Source organism: Callithrix jacchus, chromosome 4 (assembly GCF_049354715.1).
Source record: "Callithrix jacchus isolate 240 chromosome 4, calJac240_pri, whole genome shotgun sequence".
NCBI classification, from domain to species: Eukaryota; Metazoa; Chordata; class Mammalia; order Primates; family Cebidae; genus Callithrix; species Callithrix jacchus.
The window spans coordinates 154,104,553-154,120,920 of record NC_133505.1 but is presented as its reverse complement, the minus strand read 5'-3'; the positions used below and the strand labels follow the sequence as shown (position 1 = coordinate 154,120,920).

Genomic DNA, 16,368 nt, shown 5'->3' with positions numbered 1-16,368 from the left:
TATACCCTTTTCTATAAAATTATTCATTTTTTGTTCATCATCTGAATTGTGTGGTGATGAAGAACCTACACAAATGAAGACAATGGAAGGAACAGGTACATGGTCAGTCATAAACACTGAGTTGTAACAAGAAAAATATACAAATAAAAAAATCTGACACTTTTTAAAACAAGTTCTCAAGTCAGTGACCACAGCAGAGGCAATGTCTATAGTAAATAGCAGTTCTTGTAATATTACAGTACAGTAATAAGTAGTATAATATCTTTCATGATAGTCCCTGGTATATATAAATATTAAACTCTATAACAATTTGGCAAATCTTGATATATTGTATGTTAGAAAATATATTTTAAAAACTCTAAATAGTGTTTAATTGTTTCTTTGAAAAAATGTGGAATTCTTGATATTACTAACTGAATAAGGCTTTTCTAGCAGAACCAAGATCTTGTACTATAATTTTGCTGGTAAAACTTATTTTAGAGTTAGACTGACAGTTTAGAACTACATATTCATTCTATATATATCATAGGAATCTTTAAAATATTGAAGAAAATACTTATATTTATAGATATGTTCAAATGTCTACTTAAATTTTTGGAGGTAAGAAATATTTAACTTTATTTTGGCTGTGACCCCCCAATATTATATAATCTTATCTAATATTTCTTTAAAATTTTGGGGGTAATTTTTTCCTTAAAAATATTTCTAATCTCTCATAGTATTTAATTTATAATATATATTTTTATTATAAATGTAATCCTAAGTAGTATATTGGTTGATCACTTTTGGACATCTATTCTTTGAAAGCACATCTCAAATAATACCTCATCCATTCCATTTTTCACAGTCTTCTCAGCTATAAATCATTTCTCCTCCTTTGAGGGCCCTTAATGTTTTATCTATATATTTCTCATATGATGACCATCACTTAACACCTTTTTATTTTACATTTACATGCATATGACCTTCTCCTCACTGGAATGAACTTCCAAAAGGCAGTGCCCACATTTGATTCATTTTTGTATTCCCTTTGACTAGTGGAGTGTGTTACATATAGGATTCTCTAAGTATTTGCTTAATTCATACAGCTTTTCTGCCAGAGGCAAATACTTAGAATGTAACTGAAGTAGATAAAAAGGTTTTCTTTCTCTGCTTTAAAAATATCCCAGTAAAGGCACTGAATCTTAATGAATCAGGTCAAAATCTGACACCACATATAACACTCCCCACTAAAATTCTACTTCCTTCCCTTGGTCAAGTGGTGAATGTCCCTGACAGCTTTTCTCTGACCAAGTAAAACCTCCGAGCATTGGCAGAACCATTACTTTTACAGTAGTTTTATAAGTTCATGTTATTTTTGTTAAAGGTCATTTACAGAACCTCATAAATCCCACTTCAAAAAATATCACACAGATAATGATAAGCTCAGTAACATTTCCAGGAAAAGAAATAGGTATAATTGCTTTTAATATAAATATAATTCTGATTTAAATAACATAATGTTTATATGCTATACATATTTTAAAATATCACTATCATCTCTACAAAATAGTCACATTTATGTACAAAAATGTATTACTGATACTAGTTTTGATATATTTCATATTAAAGCAATAGGATAACATATCTATATATGATAATAAAATTAGAAAAATATTTGCTATTTTCAAATATAAGTAGGCAACATAGGCTGTAATGTAAGTAAAATAGGAGGTTTATTTTTCTTCTAACTAAAAATACTTACTACTGATTGTTACAACTTCTATGACAGCTCATGCAAAAGCTCCAAAATAGTTTTCACTTTATCGTATTTGAATATATTTACTAAATTTCTACAATGAATCCACAGCTTATTGTTTTTCTAGTGCACACAGTATTTACATCATGAATGTACCTGAAGGCACCATTTATATCATGGTGTGTGCGGCCCTGGGTTTTCTTCAGTTTGAAATAACCTAACAGTTTAAAAAACTATTTGAACATGATGTGTGTGTGTGTGTGCGTGCGTACACACGCACACATATAGTTGTATGCAGGACTAAAAAATTTTCAATACTAATGTGCACAGTGAATTAAGTGAGTTCTTTGACATAAAGATCACGTGAAAGTCTCTCCCTTCATTTGTTCAGGATGCGTATGTTCAGTAGGCAGAATTAACTTTCTCTATTGGGGGACCACTGGTTTATTTAAAAATAAATGAAAAAGGCAATCTATATGCATTATATGTATTTTCTCATGACTATTTCTGAAGATAGCTTTGATTTTAATTAACTAAACAGCTGAGATCACAAATCTTGATTATGATATTTAAAAGCTTTTCAAAAAAGTTTCCCTTCATATAAGAATTATTTAAAATGAACTACTGGTTTTGATAAAGGCATATGGCTACTTTACATTTCTAAATTGGTCTTCCTGTTAGTATTTATGAGAGACTCATTTTAACTCCCAATCCACTTTTATACATTTCTGCTTTTCCCATAAATACCAACTTATTTTATATTATCTATATACGTTTTTCATAATCTATAATGCATCACTTAACTATTTTACCTTTTTATATCATTCTCATTGTAGAAAGTATTTGAGGCTAGTAATTTAATTACTAATTTTTATGTTTTTAAAACCATGATCCCATGTGGCCCTTTTGATTCTCTTAAAACTCATTCCAAATGTTATTATTTTCTGACCATTGTGAATCAGAATTTGCATGTGTTGGCCAGAGGGGTAATAATAAATTATTTCATTATTTCCCTGTTAGAATGTTAACAGGAATGAAGGTTAAAAAAAAATTACAAATATACAGAGTAAGACAACCCATAATAGATGCTAAAAATTACTATTAACAATTTTTACAGGGACAAGTTAAGAAAGGCACACACAAGCTATTAAGAATGCAGTGTCAAAAGCATTTATATTAAAATAGTTTTCCAGAATCTCATTCTAATTCCTTACTGTAATGTTCTTACTAGTTGTGCTTAACTGGTGTCTCCTGCTATCTGAAACAACTATTTCCTACGAATGTTTGACTTTTTATAAAGAAACAGTATTTCCTGATATGTAGAAACTGACATAATGTCTCAGAGAATTCTTATATTTTTCCGAGTATAACCAAAGACTAAACTAAATGAAGGTTTCTATATCTAATGATAAGAATATATGATTTACCAATGATTTTTTGAAGTCCTAATTTTTACTTTGCATTTCAAACATACTGAGATAGAAACAATGAAATATCTAGGGTCATATCAATTTCTGCATGTTAAAACCATTACTGTCTTTTCACATGGACCAAAGAGCAAAACATATTTGAAAATGCCTAAACATGTTTGAGTTTCTCTGTTTTGAGGAAGAGAAAATATAGGGTTTTTAACTTTTACGTTTTATATTTATATACTTAGATTTAAATATACTCTTATCTACAAATACCAGTTGTTTGGTTATTTCAAAGAGCTAGATGTAGCCACTTTTTGAAAGTCTGGCTTAGGATCAAAGGAGTATTAATTTATTTGGGCTGAATCTTATTAAAACACATCCTATGGTATTTAATATACTAAATATATTACCATAGGATGGTATTTAATATATTACATGTTACATATCCAAATTGTCCACCCTGACTTATATCCTTAACATACTGACATGCATTTATGTGGATTTTGGGAAAGATGAGAAGGTCAGAACATTATTTTATGTAGTTAGAAGAAGAGTAAGAACTAAAATATATTAAAATTCTAAATTCTAAATTCAGAAATAAACAGTCCTAGGAGGCAGGAGACAGTTCTGCTCCATATTATTTACGAGAACTTAATTTTATCAATGTTAAAATTTAATATTAGGTACTAATTATGTGAGAACCTCTTCCATATGTTTTATTAATGAATAAATTTAAATATGAAGTTTTAAGCACAAGAAAGTCAGAAAATGCATAGATACATTTTAACCTTAAGAAATAATCAACTTGTTTAACATGAGGAAAATGCAACTGTAAAAAGAAAACATCATAAAAGCTTTTGCAGTCTAGATATAATAAAACATTAGACTAAAATCCGAGGGAGTAAAACAAAATACTCTTCTCAGTATTTCCCATTCTTACAATTGTTTCTGATGTAGTATACCAGTTATGGAAAGATCAAAACTCGTCTTAACAATGGTGTTACTTAGGCTAAGAATGATCTTTTCACTAGAAAGCTGGTGAATACTGTTAACTTTATGAAGGATTAACAAGGCTTCAATCAACCAAAATAAAATAAATTCAGGATCTTCTTAAGATTGTCCAAAGATAATAAAAATAATATTCTTTTGAAATATTAATATATGCATAGGTCACATAAAGACCCACCTACAGATAAGAAATGAGAACTGCTTTAATACAGCCATAAGTATATCAGAAATTGTTTCATCATAAATAAAAATACATGTAACTAGTCTACAATTATTCTAATATCTTCACTCAGATTATAAGTGTTAAAAAACATTTTTCATAACATTTAAATATTGTAGAGAACTAAGACATTTGAGCCAATGATAAGGAGTAAAATATATTTTCTTTAAAAAAGGTGTAAATATAAGAAAATTAAGTAAACAATGACATCATTCTCAGCAGGTAAAGTTTTGGATTTCTATTTAGCACAGGATAGATTTCTTTCCACTTAATCAGAATTCAAAGAATACAGTTAAGATTTTAAGAATAAATGTATGACACAAAAGTTTTTGTAGATGTACTTTAAATGCATATCTATATAAAAATGTACACTGGTATGCTATCTTGATTTTGCAGAATCATAATTATTAATGAAATAAAAAAACAAATTACCAGAAGTTGGAGATTTGCAGCGATCCTCTGGAACAACAGTCCCTTCACTAATATCACATAGACCAGCTAAAAAATAAAAACAAAAAACAAATCACACCATAAATTTATGTAAGTGCAGTTTTGTCTTTTATTTATAGTACACATTTAACTACTGTGCATTTAAAAGAACCCAGTAAATTAACAGGCTGTTGGTATTTATACCATGATCATTGGGTTTGAGATAGAAACATTTTATACTAAAACACCTCAAACTACTACAGCACTCATCAGTTAAAACAAATAAAAATATAATCTATGATAAAATACAAGTAAACAATTAATATGATTATAAATTTGCTTGGTGACTGAAGGTATGAAAACCCATGCAAATTGTCTAAACATTATAAATAAAAGCACATCAAGAGTTTGGACTAGCTGAGCAAGGAGTCACATGGCTGACCCTCAGAAGTCAGGTGTCACATTGGCGAATAGAAGGTGTATTTATCACCAGTATCTGCTTTTCTATTACTTTGGTAAAAGACATGATGTCCCATTTCCAACAGTCACCGAGAAAACTTTTACAGTAAGATTTTCTGAGAACATGAGTACTGAACCGGGCTTTTAAGAAAAGTTTTCTATTTTGAGATAAATATTAGTTTTCTTTATTAGATAGGAAGTTCTTGAATGTGAATTAGTCATTTTTGTTGTTGTTGTTTTTTAAGTTTCCCTCTGTTGCCCAGGCTGGAGTGCAGTAGCACAATCTTGGCTCACTACAACCTCTGCCTCCTGGGTTCAAGCGATTCTCCTGTCTTGGCCTCCTGAGTAGCTGGGACTACAGGTGCACACCAACATGCCCGGCTAATTTTTTGTTTTTAGTAGGGAGAGGGTTTCACCATGTTAGCCAGGCTGGTCTTGAATTCTTGACTTCAAGTGATCCGCCCACCTTGGCCTCCCAAAGTGCTGGAATAACAGGCGTGAGCCACTGTGCCCAGCCTGAGAATTAGCAGTTTAAAAAAAAATCTTCATCAAACTAATGGTCCTGGAAGAAAACCTGGTTTTTACAGTTCTAAGATAATAGATGTAATTATAGGTATGCATTAATCTTTGATAAAATATTTGTTTATATACATGTAGTCTTTCTTGATAGAACACTAAGATAGAGGATCTGTAAGTAGAAGTGATAATATACTCCAGTTTTATGATGTGCCTAGTACTGAATAAAAATGATCAAATTTGAAATTTTACCCCCTTGGTATTTTTGTCAACTGCGACTAAAGATTATACTTAGGGAAAACCACTTCGAGGTTTGAGTTGAGGGTCCTCATAACAATTACTAAACTTACTCACTAAAAAGGTTATTAAACTTATATGATACAGTTATCATTCTTGCAATGGCCCAGGAATAAACAGTTAGGAGTTGAATTAAAGAATGTACATAGAGAGGATTTGATGTAGGTATTAAACGACTGTTAAATAAGCTACTTGGCTGGGTGATGCATATGATCCTATGGTATACTGTATCCTGTTACCTCTCAGACTATTTCCTGCTTTCGCTGACTTGCTCAGCACTGGTTTGTCTCTTCTCCAGCCACATTGACTCCTCACTGTTCCTTTAACTCACCAGGTGTACTGCTTCAGAGCAAATGGTGCTTGTTCTCTTGCATGAAATGTTTTTTGATTGATTGATTGTTTTCCCAGACATCCTCATGGATAATAGCTCTCACTTTCTTTAAACCTGAAGTCATCTGAACACTCTATTTTATTTTAAATTTAACACTCCATCTCCAATATTTCAAATCCTCTTTCAATTATTTTTCCCCTTGGCACTATTAATGTAATCTACTGTATATTACTTATCTTCTTAAGTGTGTGTCTCTTCTAGTAGAATACGAGTTCCATGGGGTAGAGAACTTTGTTTTGCATAGCACACAGAAGCCTCAATATTTGTTGAATGGTTGAATAAAGACGTGAAAGAATTTCATAGCATGTAACCAAGTCCACCCCGTTACTACTGCCAGAATCCCTTCCACAAATATTGCTAGCAATATGGCTATCTAGGCTTTGCTCAAACATAGTTCAACCCAATTAGCTAAGTGGTCTTAGGTGACATTTACTGAGTGCTCACTATGTGCCAGATATGGTTCTAAGTGCTTAATTCCTTTAACTCTCACAGCAGCAAATGAAGTAGACAGTATTATTCCCATTTTACAGAAGAAGAAACTGAGGCACCCAGTGTTTTAGGCATTTGATACAGGAACAAAAACCTAATTACTTCTAGAAACGGTCTACTTCATTGCCACTCTTAGAGATTTTCTTTTTTTTAACTGGTGGAAAAGCTCTGCATGTTTTAGGACAAAATCTGCTTTTTATAATGCCCTGCTTTAAAAATGAGGAGAAAATATAACATAAACATAGAACTATAGTTTTAACTGTTCTAAGCTTCTCACGTGAGTATAGTCAGCAGTTTTGCCACATTACTGGCACACATGAAGTTGTGTCAACAGTAACAAAACAACCACCTGGGCTGGGCGCAGTGGCTCAAGCCAGTAATCCCAGCACTTTGGGAGGCTGAGGCGGGTAGATCACGAGGTCAAGAGATAGAGACCATCCTGGTCAACATGGTGAAACCCCGTCTCTACTAAAAATACAAAAAATTAGCTGGGCATGGTGCGTGTGCCTGTAATCCTAGCCACTCAGGAGGCTGAGGCAGGAGAATTGCCTGAACCCAGGAGGCGGAGGTTGTGGTGAGCCAAGATCGCGCCATTGCACTCCAGCCTGGGTAACAAGAGCGGAAAACTCCGTCTCAAAAAAACAAAAAACAAAAAACAACCACCTGAATGCCAACAACGTTCACTCACAAGATTAGGCAGCCACATGTGTCCTCTCACTTAATAGTCAAACCAATATTTTGACGGAGTATCCATCTTCATTTCATAAATGAGGGCACTGAGTCTCAGAAAAATATCCTTTCTAGTATCATGAAGTTATAAAAAGAGTGGAGATTTAAATTTAGATATGCCTAAACAAAAATCTCCAATTATGTTTCACATGAACTACTCTTGAGTCAGTGTTTTTTGTTCTATATGTAAATCATCTTTATAATCTATACTCAGGACTCAAAAGTACTGCTGATAAATAATCATCTTTATAATCTATACTCAGGACTCAAAAGTACTGCTGATAAATCTTATTTCTTTGGTTTAAATTGACTCTTTCTACCTATAAATTATCTTTTTGAGTTGTTACACTGTCACTGAATGTAATACCTCCCCTTTAAATTTTTAGTGACCATTCTGATAAGTGTATCTTCTCTTGCAAAAGTTCAGATAGGAGCTACATTTACTATTTAAAATATTCAATAAAACATAATCCTATGCTATTCAAAACAATACATCCATTAACGGAGGCATACTACATCCAGGTAAATATTAGACCACACATTAATCCAGTACCATGGTCTAATTGAGAGGGTGGGCAAATGTTTTCTGTAAAGATCCAAGTCATAAATAGTTCAGGCTTTTTGAGCCAAAATCTTTGTCACCAAATAGCTGTTACGTTGCAGCACAAAAGCAACTATAGACACACATAACAAATAAACATGATATTTCTCCAATAAAACTGTATTTACAAAATCAGGCACTAGGCTGGTTTTGGCCTGCAGACAATAGTTTGCTGACTCTTGGTTTAACCAATTTTACCATCATTAAACTGAACTAGGTATTTAGGTCACTTCTACCCATCTGGTTCACAAAAATATTCGAAAATTAATGATCAAATACCTCATTAATTTCAGGGAACATTATGTCAACAGGCTACCATAAGTCATCAATGTAGCTACAAGATTTAAGAAGTAAAATTGAGTTTGCTACAACTTACTTTTAATGAACTTCTGCTGACTTCTACTAATCATTTCTATTTTCTATATGCACATAAGGCATCAGTTACACAGCAACTCATTCTAGAATTCTGACTAATTTGTGCTTCAAATCAAGTGATATGTAAAATGTTTGACCTTCACCAACTGGGGATACCTTTTAAATTCACCAATTATCTTGATAATCTCTTTATTATTACTTGGTTTGGCTTATTTACATAAAGGACCTTGGGCTTTAATTTCTCTTTATTATTATAGCTTTCATACTCTGCAGAGAGAAAAATGATTCTTCTTAATGTAGCACTCAGAATCAAAGTTACTTAGTTCTACTTTGTTTTTTCAACTATTATTTAAAATCATCCCTAAATTGAGGCTCTAATCCTTCCTAAATCAGTGTCTTATTTCCTATTATGAAATCAGCCTACAGCAACACAGTACTTATTGATCCATTTTTTATTATGCCTGATTTCTTATACATATTGTTTACTTCTTCTAATATATACGCACAGAAATTCTCAACCAGTACTATTGGGCTCCATAACTATCCTTTTCCATCTTACTGAAAATATTGAAGACTTAAAAGTAATTGAAATTGTAGTAAAAAGGTTCATACTTAAAGCTTCCAATCCATAGCTTTTGGAAAAAAAAAAATCTTTCTTAAAGTCTAGATACAAACTTTTGCCCATAATTTCCTTCTTTATAACTTCCTAGAGCAAGCACTCTCCCCCATGTGTCTGTCACTTCCGCATTACTAATTAGATCTTTTGAATTATATTCAGATTAGAAATTTCTCTTGTTGTGTCCTTCACTTTCTGAATGATAAAACGACCAGTAAAACAAGATATATATTATCTTATTTTTAGTAAAATCAGATTTTTAGCAGAGATATGGGTAGGTGAAATACTTTATTACTGTTTGTGACAGTTTTAGAATCTTTATTATGAAAACACAGCCCATGTTTTACTCAGTAATACAACTGTATTGTAATACAGCTATGACACATTTAAACTTACCCTAAACAGTTTTGTCTTAAAATTCATGTGAACTACATTCTTTATAAAAACATATCAGCTTCTATTAGTAGCAAAACAAAAAATTTCTCCGAACTGTTCTTTTAAAAAAGGCTGAAGAACAATTTGATGTTATTTGGTCTACACCTAAGAACATGTTATAAAATATGTATGTTAGAAAGAATATCATTTTCAAGATCACAACAAAGAATTTTTATGCCAATCATTCTAATTTTATTTCAAATATTTATAAATTTAGGGGGATTAAAGGCAGAAAGATTCTTGATATTATTTTAAAACATACTTTAACATAATTTTAATTTTTACTTAAAACATAACCCTAAATATTGACAAAGCAAGGCATAATAATGGGTAAATATCTTAAAGTAATAAAGAAAAAATTAAGTCTCCTGTGCCTAAATAGCTAATTCTTCAATAATAAAATAAAGTAAATAATAATATAAATAGTATGTATTGTAGGATTTACTGAAGAACAATGTAGAATGCAGTGAAATTTTAAAAAGCATTTTTTTAGTATTTTTTAAATTACATGGTAAAATTAGTCTCTATTCTTAGATAAATTTGGGCATTTAATTTCCAGCAATTTTACATAAGCTAGTTATAAGGTATAAAGGAGAAAACTGATTAATTTTATAGATAGTGACATTTTTACCACATTTGTAAAATAAACTGTTTAAAGGTTGTATCTTCAAAAAATATCTCTTCTCTACCATGATAATTTTCTAACATTCTAGCACTAAATATTAGTATCTTGGCTTTATAAAGAAATAGAATTGGGTCACAAGTATTTAAATAGCTGTTTTCAAACACGTGTTATGAGATGAATCTAAGTAATGAGTATAGTGTTTTACACATAGAATGTTTTAATAAGCTCTTTTAAAAATGAACAACAAAAAACCCAGTGATTTTACAAAGAACAAACATGCCAAGGCATAAATGACTTACTTAAAAAAGAAGAACGAAGTTTTTTCATAGATTCAGAATATAAGCTAGAAAGGCCGCACATGCAAGAAGTCACAAACAGCACACCTTAGTGAAGCAATGAAAAGTGGAAGGAAAAAAAAAGGAGACAAAAATACTAGAATGGTATGATTGGGACAACAATCTCTGCTAAAGATATTACATGACAAAATGATCAACACTCAAACAAACATGGAAAAACAAAACTTTGAAAAGAAAAACTCAATTATCAAGCCAAAATAATAGAAAGATCTATATCCCCTCATTTTTTTCCCCCACAAACTGTAAAATTTGCAGTATTAGTTAATAGTGTACCAAACACAACTGAAAAACGAATTGCAGAATGGACTTTAATTCAGAGGATATGAGTTAGGAAGTACAGACCAGAGCTTCCCAAACGGTATTTCAATGCACACTGATATTCTGCAAATGAGTTAAGTATGCCCCAAATAGGGTTGCCCTCAATCTCTGGTCCAACTGGGCAGGCCCTGGGGAAACCGGATCCAGCAGGCCAGTTACTACTGGAAGCCTCATTAGTGTACCGTTTGTGCCATACATCAAATGCCATTTTTTGTGTGTGCCATGAAATTAAAAAAGGGCAAGAAGTAATGGTATATATAGCTAAGTATACATGTATACCTTGAGGTATTAGTGTTAGAACATTTAAAATTACGACTAATTACCTCGAAAACATAAAAGAACTCTATAAAGGGAATTCTCAATGAGTGTGGGCTTACGTTTAATCAAAGCTATCTGAGAATGTTGTATTTTCACAGAACTAAAATTTACTTTTGCATCTTCCCTTTCTTTCCATGTGGGAATGATTCCTTTGAATGAAATGGTTGAAACAATAAATCATTGCTCTTAGGAAAAGGAGTAAAAACTTTGAAAGTAACTGTTTTTCTACAATAATGATACAAATATTCCTGTCATTATATTTTAGCTGAAAAGTTTGATCCTGTGGTTCTTTCTCAATGTGGAATAAAATCCTAGAATATTAAAAAGAAACGCAGGCCAGGCGTGGTGTCTCACACCTATAATCCCAGCACTTTGGGAGGCTGAGGCAGGTGGATCACTTGAGGCTAGGACCTTGACACCAGCCTGGGCAACATGACAAAAACCCCATCTCTACAAAAAATACAAAAAATCAGCTGGATGTGGCAGCATGTGCCTATAGTCTTAGCTAGTCAGGAGGCTGAGGTGGGAGGATCACCTGAACCCAGGAGGTCAAGGGTGCAGTGAAGGCACTACTACACTCCAGTCTGGGCAACAGAGTGAAACTGTCTCAAACAAAACAGCCAAAACTACAACTACAGAAAACTAAAGTAAGACTCACACCTTTTGCTAGTTTTTGGCAGTTTACATATACAGACTAAATCAGGTAAGCTATTTACCTAACTGAAATACTTATATTCACAGAAGTAAGTCAGCATTTATAGAAATCCTAAAGCTCAGGATTTTCTTTCCTTTTCTTTTTACCTCCTGAAGGTTGCCGAGATTTACGAGGAGATCGGGGTTCTCTCCGATGAGGATCATTGGAGCCATACAGTTCAATAGTGCCCAGGTTGAGCAGCACTGCTTTCTGGAGGTAGTCAACCATAGCAATGCCATTGCAATTGCCAAAAACCACCCTGGGAATAGGAAAATAACCAACATTTTAGCACAAACAAATAATTTCAAGAAAATGTACTGGGTCTAAAAGGCTGAAGAAAGCAGCATGGTAGGTCTTTCAGAAACTTCCTTGAAACAAAAGACAGCTATAGGAACTGAAATACAGGCTACGTATGCCTTCTCACAGAACTGTTTAGCTCTTCTGCAGACATTAATTATTTACTATCACTAAATCAATCAACTGTATTATTTATAAATAATATTTGACATAGGAGTTGAAACTTGATCAGAGATATAAATCTCTCACACCTCACAATGCAACATCTATTTTTCTACCTTGGGGGCATTTCGAGCTCCTCATGGGTAGGAGACATTCCCTTCCACTAGGTAAATAGGAGATTATACACTGGGCCAAGTTTTAGTAATCATTCAAGTCAAGAATAAAAAGTAGAAAGCATACATCTTGGAGGTTCCCTTCGGGCTGTTCTAAGTACCTTCTGAATTATGAGTCAGGAACTATAAACCAATCAATTATGAATAAAGGGAATTTATTATTTTAAAATCTTTTAAGCCAGAAATGGAAAACTGACATGTATAGGGGGCTATATAAGTAAGTAAAAGAGGACACCTGAACACCATTGTGACTTAAGAGTGTATGGCACATCTAACAAGGAAAAGCTTCAACTCAGTTCCAGCTGAAGCTGCCATGCAGAAAAGTGGACATGGCCACATAATTAGATTTTTAAGTTAAAGCTTAAAATATGAATTTATATAGTCTTGGTAACCAATAAAAATTCTAAAAATAGACAGAAAGGGCCAAACGAAATACAACTGTAAGCTCAGTGAGGCCTGTAATTGACTGATTTGCAATTTCCTTTGAAACTTCCTATTGGTTCTTTTTCTCATTTCCTATTTGTTTTCTTTATGGTTGTGGACAATAAAACATCTATTTCTGCTCTTACATTGTGTGGCAGCAAATAAAAGATATGAGAGAAGACTATCTCAGACTGTAGCAACTGTTATTTTGATGTACAGTTGTCCCTTGTGTTTAGGAGTTTGGTTCTAGGACCCCCACAGATATACTAAAATCTGTGGACGCTCAAGTCCTCAATATGAAATGGCATAAAATTTGCATGCAACCAACATACAGTCTTCCATACACTTTAAATTATCTTGAGATTATTAACATACATCTAATACAATAGAAATGTTATACAGATTTTATACTGTATTTTTAACATTATTTTAAAAAATTGTTGTATTGCTTTTTGTTACATTTTCTGAATATTTTGATCTGCAGCTGCTTCAATCCATGGATGGAATAGGTGGATACAGAGGGCTAACTATATACCTGCAAGAGACAGAGTAGGTGGTGGGAGATACCAGCAAGAAAAAAAAAAATGAATGAGTCCCTAGGGCCAGCATCAAGCAAGGAGACAATGAACTACACGTGATAAATAGCTCCGGGACTGAACAGTTAGGAAGCAGTTTCTTACACTGCAGTGTTGATTTTTGAAACAAGAAAATAACAAATGCTTTATAAGTCTATCATATTGTAATAAAAGTGTATAAAATTAACTACATGGCTGAAGGCATGAATTGATAAATAAAATAAATATACTGCAGTATAGATAAATACTAATTATTGTCATGCCTTTACAACTTATACAAGGTAATTGGAAGTAGAAAGAAAAATTACATAGCTACAGTTCAACATTTACAAAAATCAGTATATAACAAAGTCTTCTGGGTTTATGTTGTTAGATTTCTATTACAGTAACTATTAATAAGAAACTTGTTTCTGGGAGTTTACATCTAGGAGAGGATATACTGACTTTAAAACTTCATCACAAATAATCTGTTGGTCCATGAGGCATTTAACTTTACATCAGAAAATAATGCACGCATACCCAAAGTAAGTTACTTGGAATGAAATTATGTTCCAAATAAACACTGGATTTGGCCTGAAATTAAAGTTATAGAATGCCATTTTAGGTAACAATATAACAAAGATCATCTTTTCTATTTTTAAAAACAAAATGAGGTATGGAATACTATGAAGAGACTTAGGAAAAAACATAAACTTATACTTACAGTCCATAGGAAGAATTGACTGCCAGGCTGGTTATCTGTTGTGGTGGTTCTCCACCCACCCAAACCAACTGAATAACTAGTTCTGTCTGATAACCTGGAGACTGTTTAAGTGGTGAGTTTTTAACTCTAAAATAAAAGAAAACATGTTAGCTTTTAACCCATTGTCAACTATTGGCCTATATGATTATAAATAACTTTTTATATAAAACTATACTAGATATTTAAATATATAAAAGTCAGAATCCTGTTATCTATAAGTATTTAATCTAGTTGGAGGGACTAAACAAGTATGTAATTAACAAAAATAAATAATATGCAAACTCTACATATAAAGTGGGAGAGGATAGCTGGGGTAAAGGAAAAGAGAAAATAAGAAAGAGGAAGAAGAGGGAAAAAGAAAAGAAGGAAGGGAGGGCTGGGGAGAATGATGAAGAGAAGTGGCAGCCCAATAATTAAGAAGAGGAAAAAAAAGTCAAGTTAAAAATGTAAGTTAGAAAAGCAGGTTTAAAACTTAAAAACGGCTGGGTCCAGTGGCTCACACCTGTAATCCCAGCACTTCGGGAGACTGAAACAGGTGGATCCTAAGGTCAGGGATTCAAGACCAGCTTGGCCAATATGGTGAAACACTGTTTCTACTAAAAATACAAAAAACTTAGCTGGGCGTGGTGGCAGGTGCCTGTAATCCCAGCTACTCAGGAGGCTGAGGCAGGGGAATAGTTTGAAACCGGGAGGCAGAGATTGCAGTGAGCTGAGATCACACCACTGCACTCCAGCCTGGGCGACAACAGCGTAACACCATCTCAAAGGAAGAAAGAAAAAAACTTAAAACAACATGATGTAATAAAATGAAAACTATCCAAAAACAAGTTAAAAAATGAGTTACAACAAATATGAGCAATTTGTTTTTGTGTGTCCCTACTTTTACTATAAAACAAATCTGCCTTGACTTTGAGGTGACAGTATTTTTGACTGCAGAGACTCTTTTTTAATAACTGCTGAATAAGGCTACAAAAAATGCTCTTCCAGAACATATGCAGACAAAAAACCCATGTTCAAGTATTGATAAGTGTTAAGTTTGGTCACATTGGTAGGGGTGTGTAGTAAAAGTGAGAAGATAGCAAGACAGGCCAGGGCCAGGCTTTAGAGGGTAACCAAGTCCTGTCCAAAAGTTTGATGATGATAGAAAGAATTCTCAGCAAGCTGGACCTTGAGTCCTGACTCTTACTCACCAGCTGTCTTCTCACCTAAAATGTGGGACTATTACTACCTAGTCACAATATGCAGAAACTGTGAATGCCTATGTAAAGTGCTTTGTAGATGGTCAAATCGGACAAAAATATATTTTCATTATTAAAGAATTAAAAGCCAGGCCAAGTGCAGTGGCTCACGCCTGTCATCAGAGCACTTTGGGAGGCCAAGGCAGGCAGATCACTTGAGGTCAAGAGTTTGAGACCAGCCTGGACAACATGGCGAACTTCTATTTCTAAGAAAGATATAAAAATTAGCCAGGTATGGTGGCATGCGCCTGTAGTCCCATCTACTCAGGAGGCTGAGGCAGGAGAATCACTTGAACCTGCTAGGCAGAGGTTGCAGTGAGCCAAGACTGTGGCACTGCACTCCCTGAGTGACAGAGTGAGACTCCATCTCAAACAGCAACAACAAGAAACACTAATTATAAGCCAATGAAGGTTGATTAAGAAATATTTGGGGAAGATTAACTTGGTGAACGCAAGTAAGATGAAGTAGAATAGGGACACCAATTGGGAAGCTCCTGTGTTTCTGATGTGAAATAAGAAAAAGGTAGATTGAAACACATTAATGGAGTAATAATAGACAAGGCTTTACATTCCAGGAAGGCAGAAACCTTGCAGCTATTAATACTTTAACACTGGCATAAAGGAGGTTGATTAGAGGTAGGGTAGAGGAAGAAAAGAAGACAGAGTGAATCTACAATCTGATAAAAGGAAGGGAGGGAAGGATAAAGAGGTAGTTTTAGGGGACTATGG

The 16,368-nt window shown here is 33.3% G+C and overlaps 1 protein-coding gene across 13 annotated transcripts in view; it reads right to left on the bottom strand.

Annotated features, from left to right (window-relative positions):
• The window catches only part of STXBP5 (syntaxin binding protein 5), a 179,612-nt gene that overhangs the window by 46,469 nt on the left and 116,775 nt on the right, over positions 1-16,368 (bottom strand). For 4 of the 13 annotated variants that reach the window (XR_013534617.1, XR_013534616.1, XM_078370267.1 and 1 more), the window contains exons 17-21: positions 14,363-14,488; positions 12,137-12,288; positions 10,643-10,726; positions 4,814-4,879; positions 6-65 (exon numbers count right to left, since the gene is read on the bottom strand). Coding sequence is in view for 8 of the 13 variants with exons in the window: in XM_078370267.1 (XP_078226393.1) it covers positions 6-65; positions 4,814-4,879; positions 10,643-10,726; positions 12,137-12,288; positions 14,363-14,488 (488 nt within the window). In the remaining 5 variants the exon portion in view is untranslated. The remainder of the gene's footprint in view (positions 1-5; positions 66-4,813; positions 4,880-10,642; positions 10,727-12,136; positions 12,289-14,362; positions 14,489-16,368) is intronic. The other 9 variants (XR_013534619.1, XR_013534618.1, XM_002747068.7 and 6 more) reach the window with 3 other exon arrangements.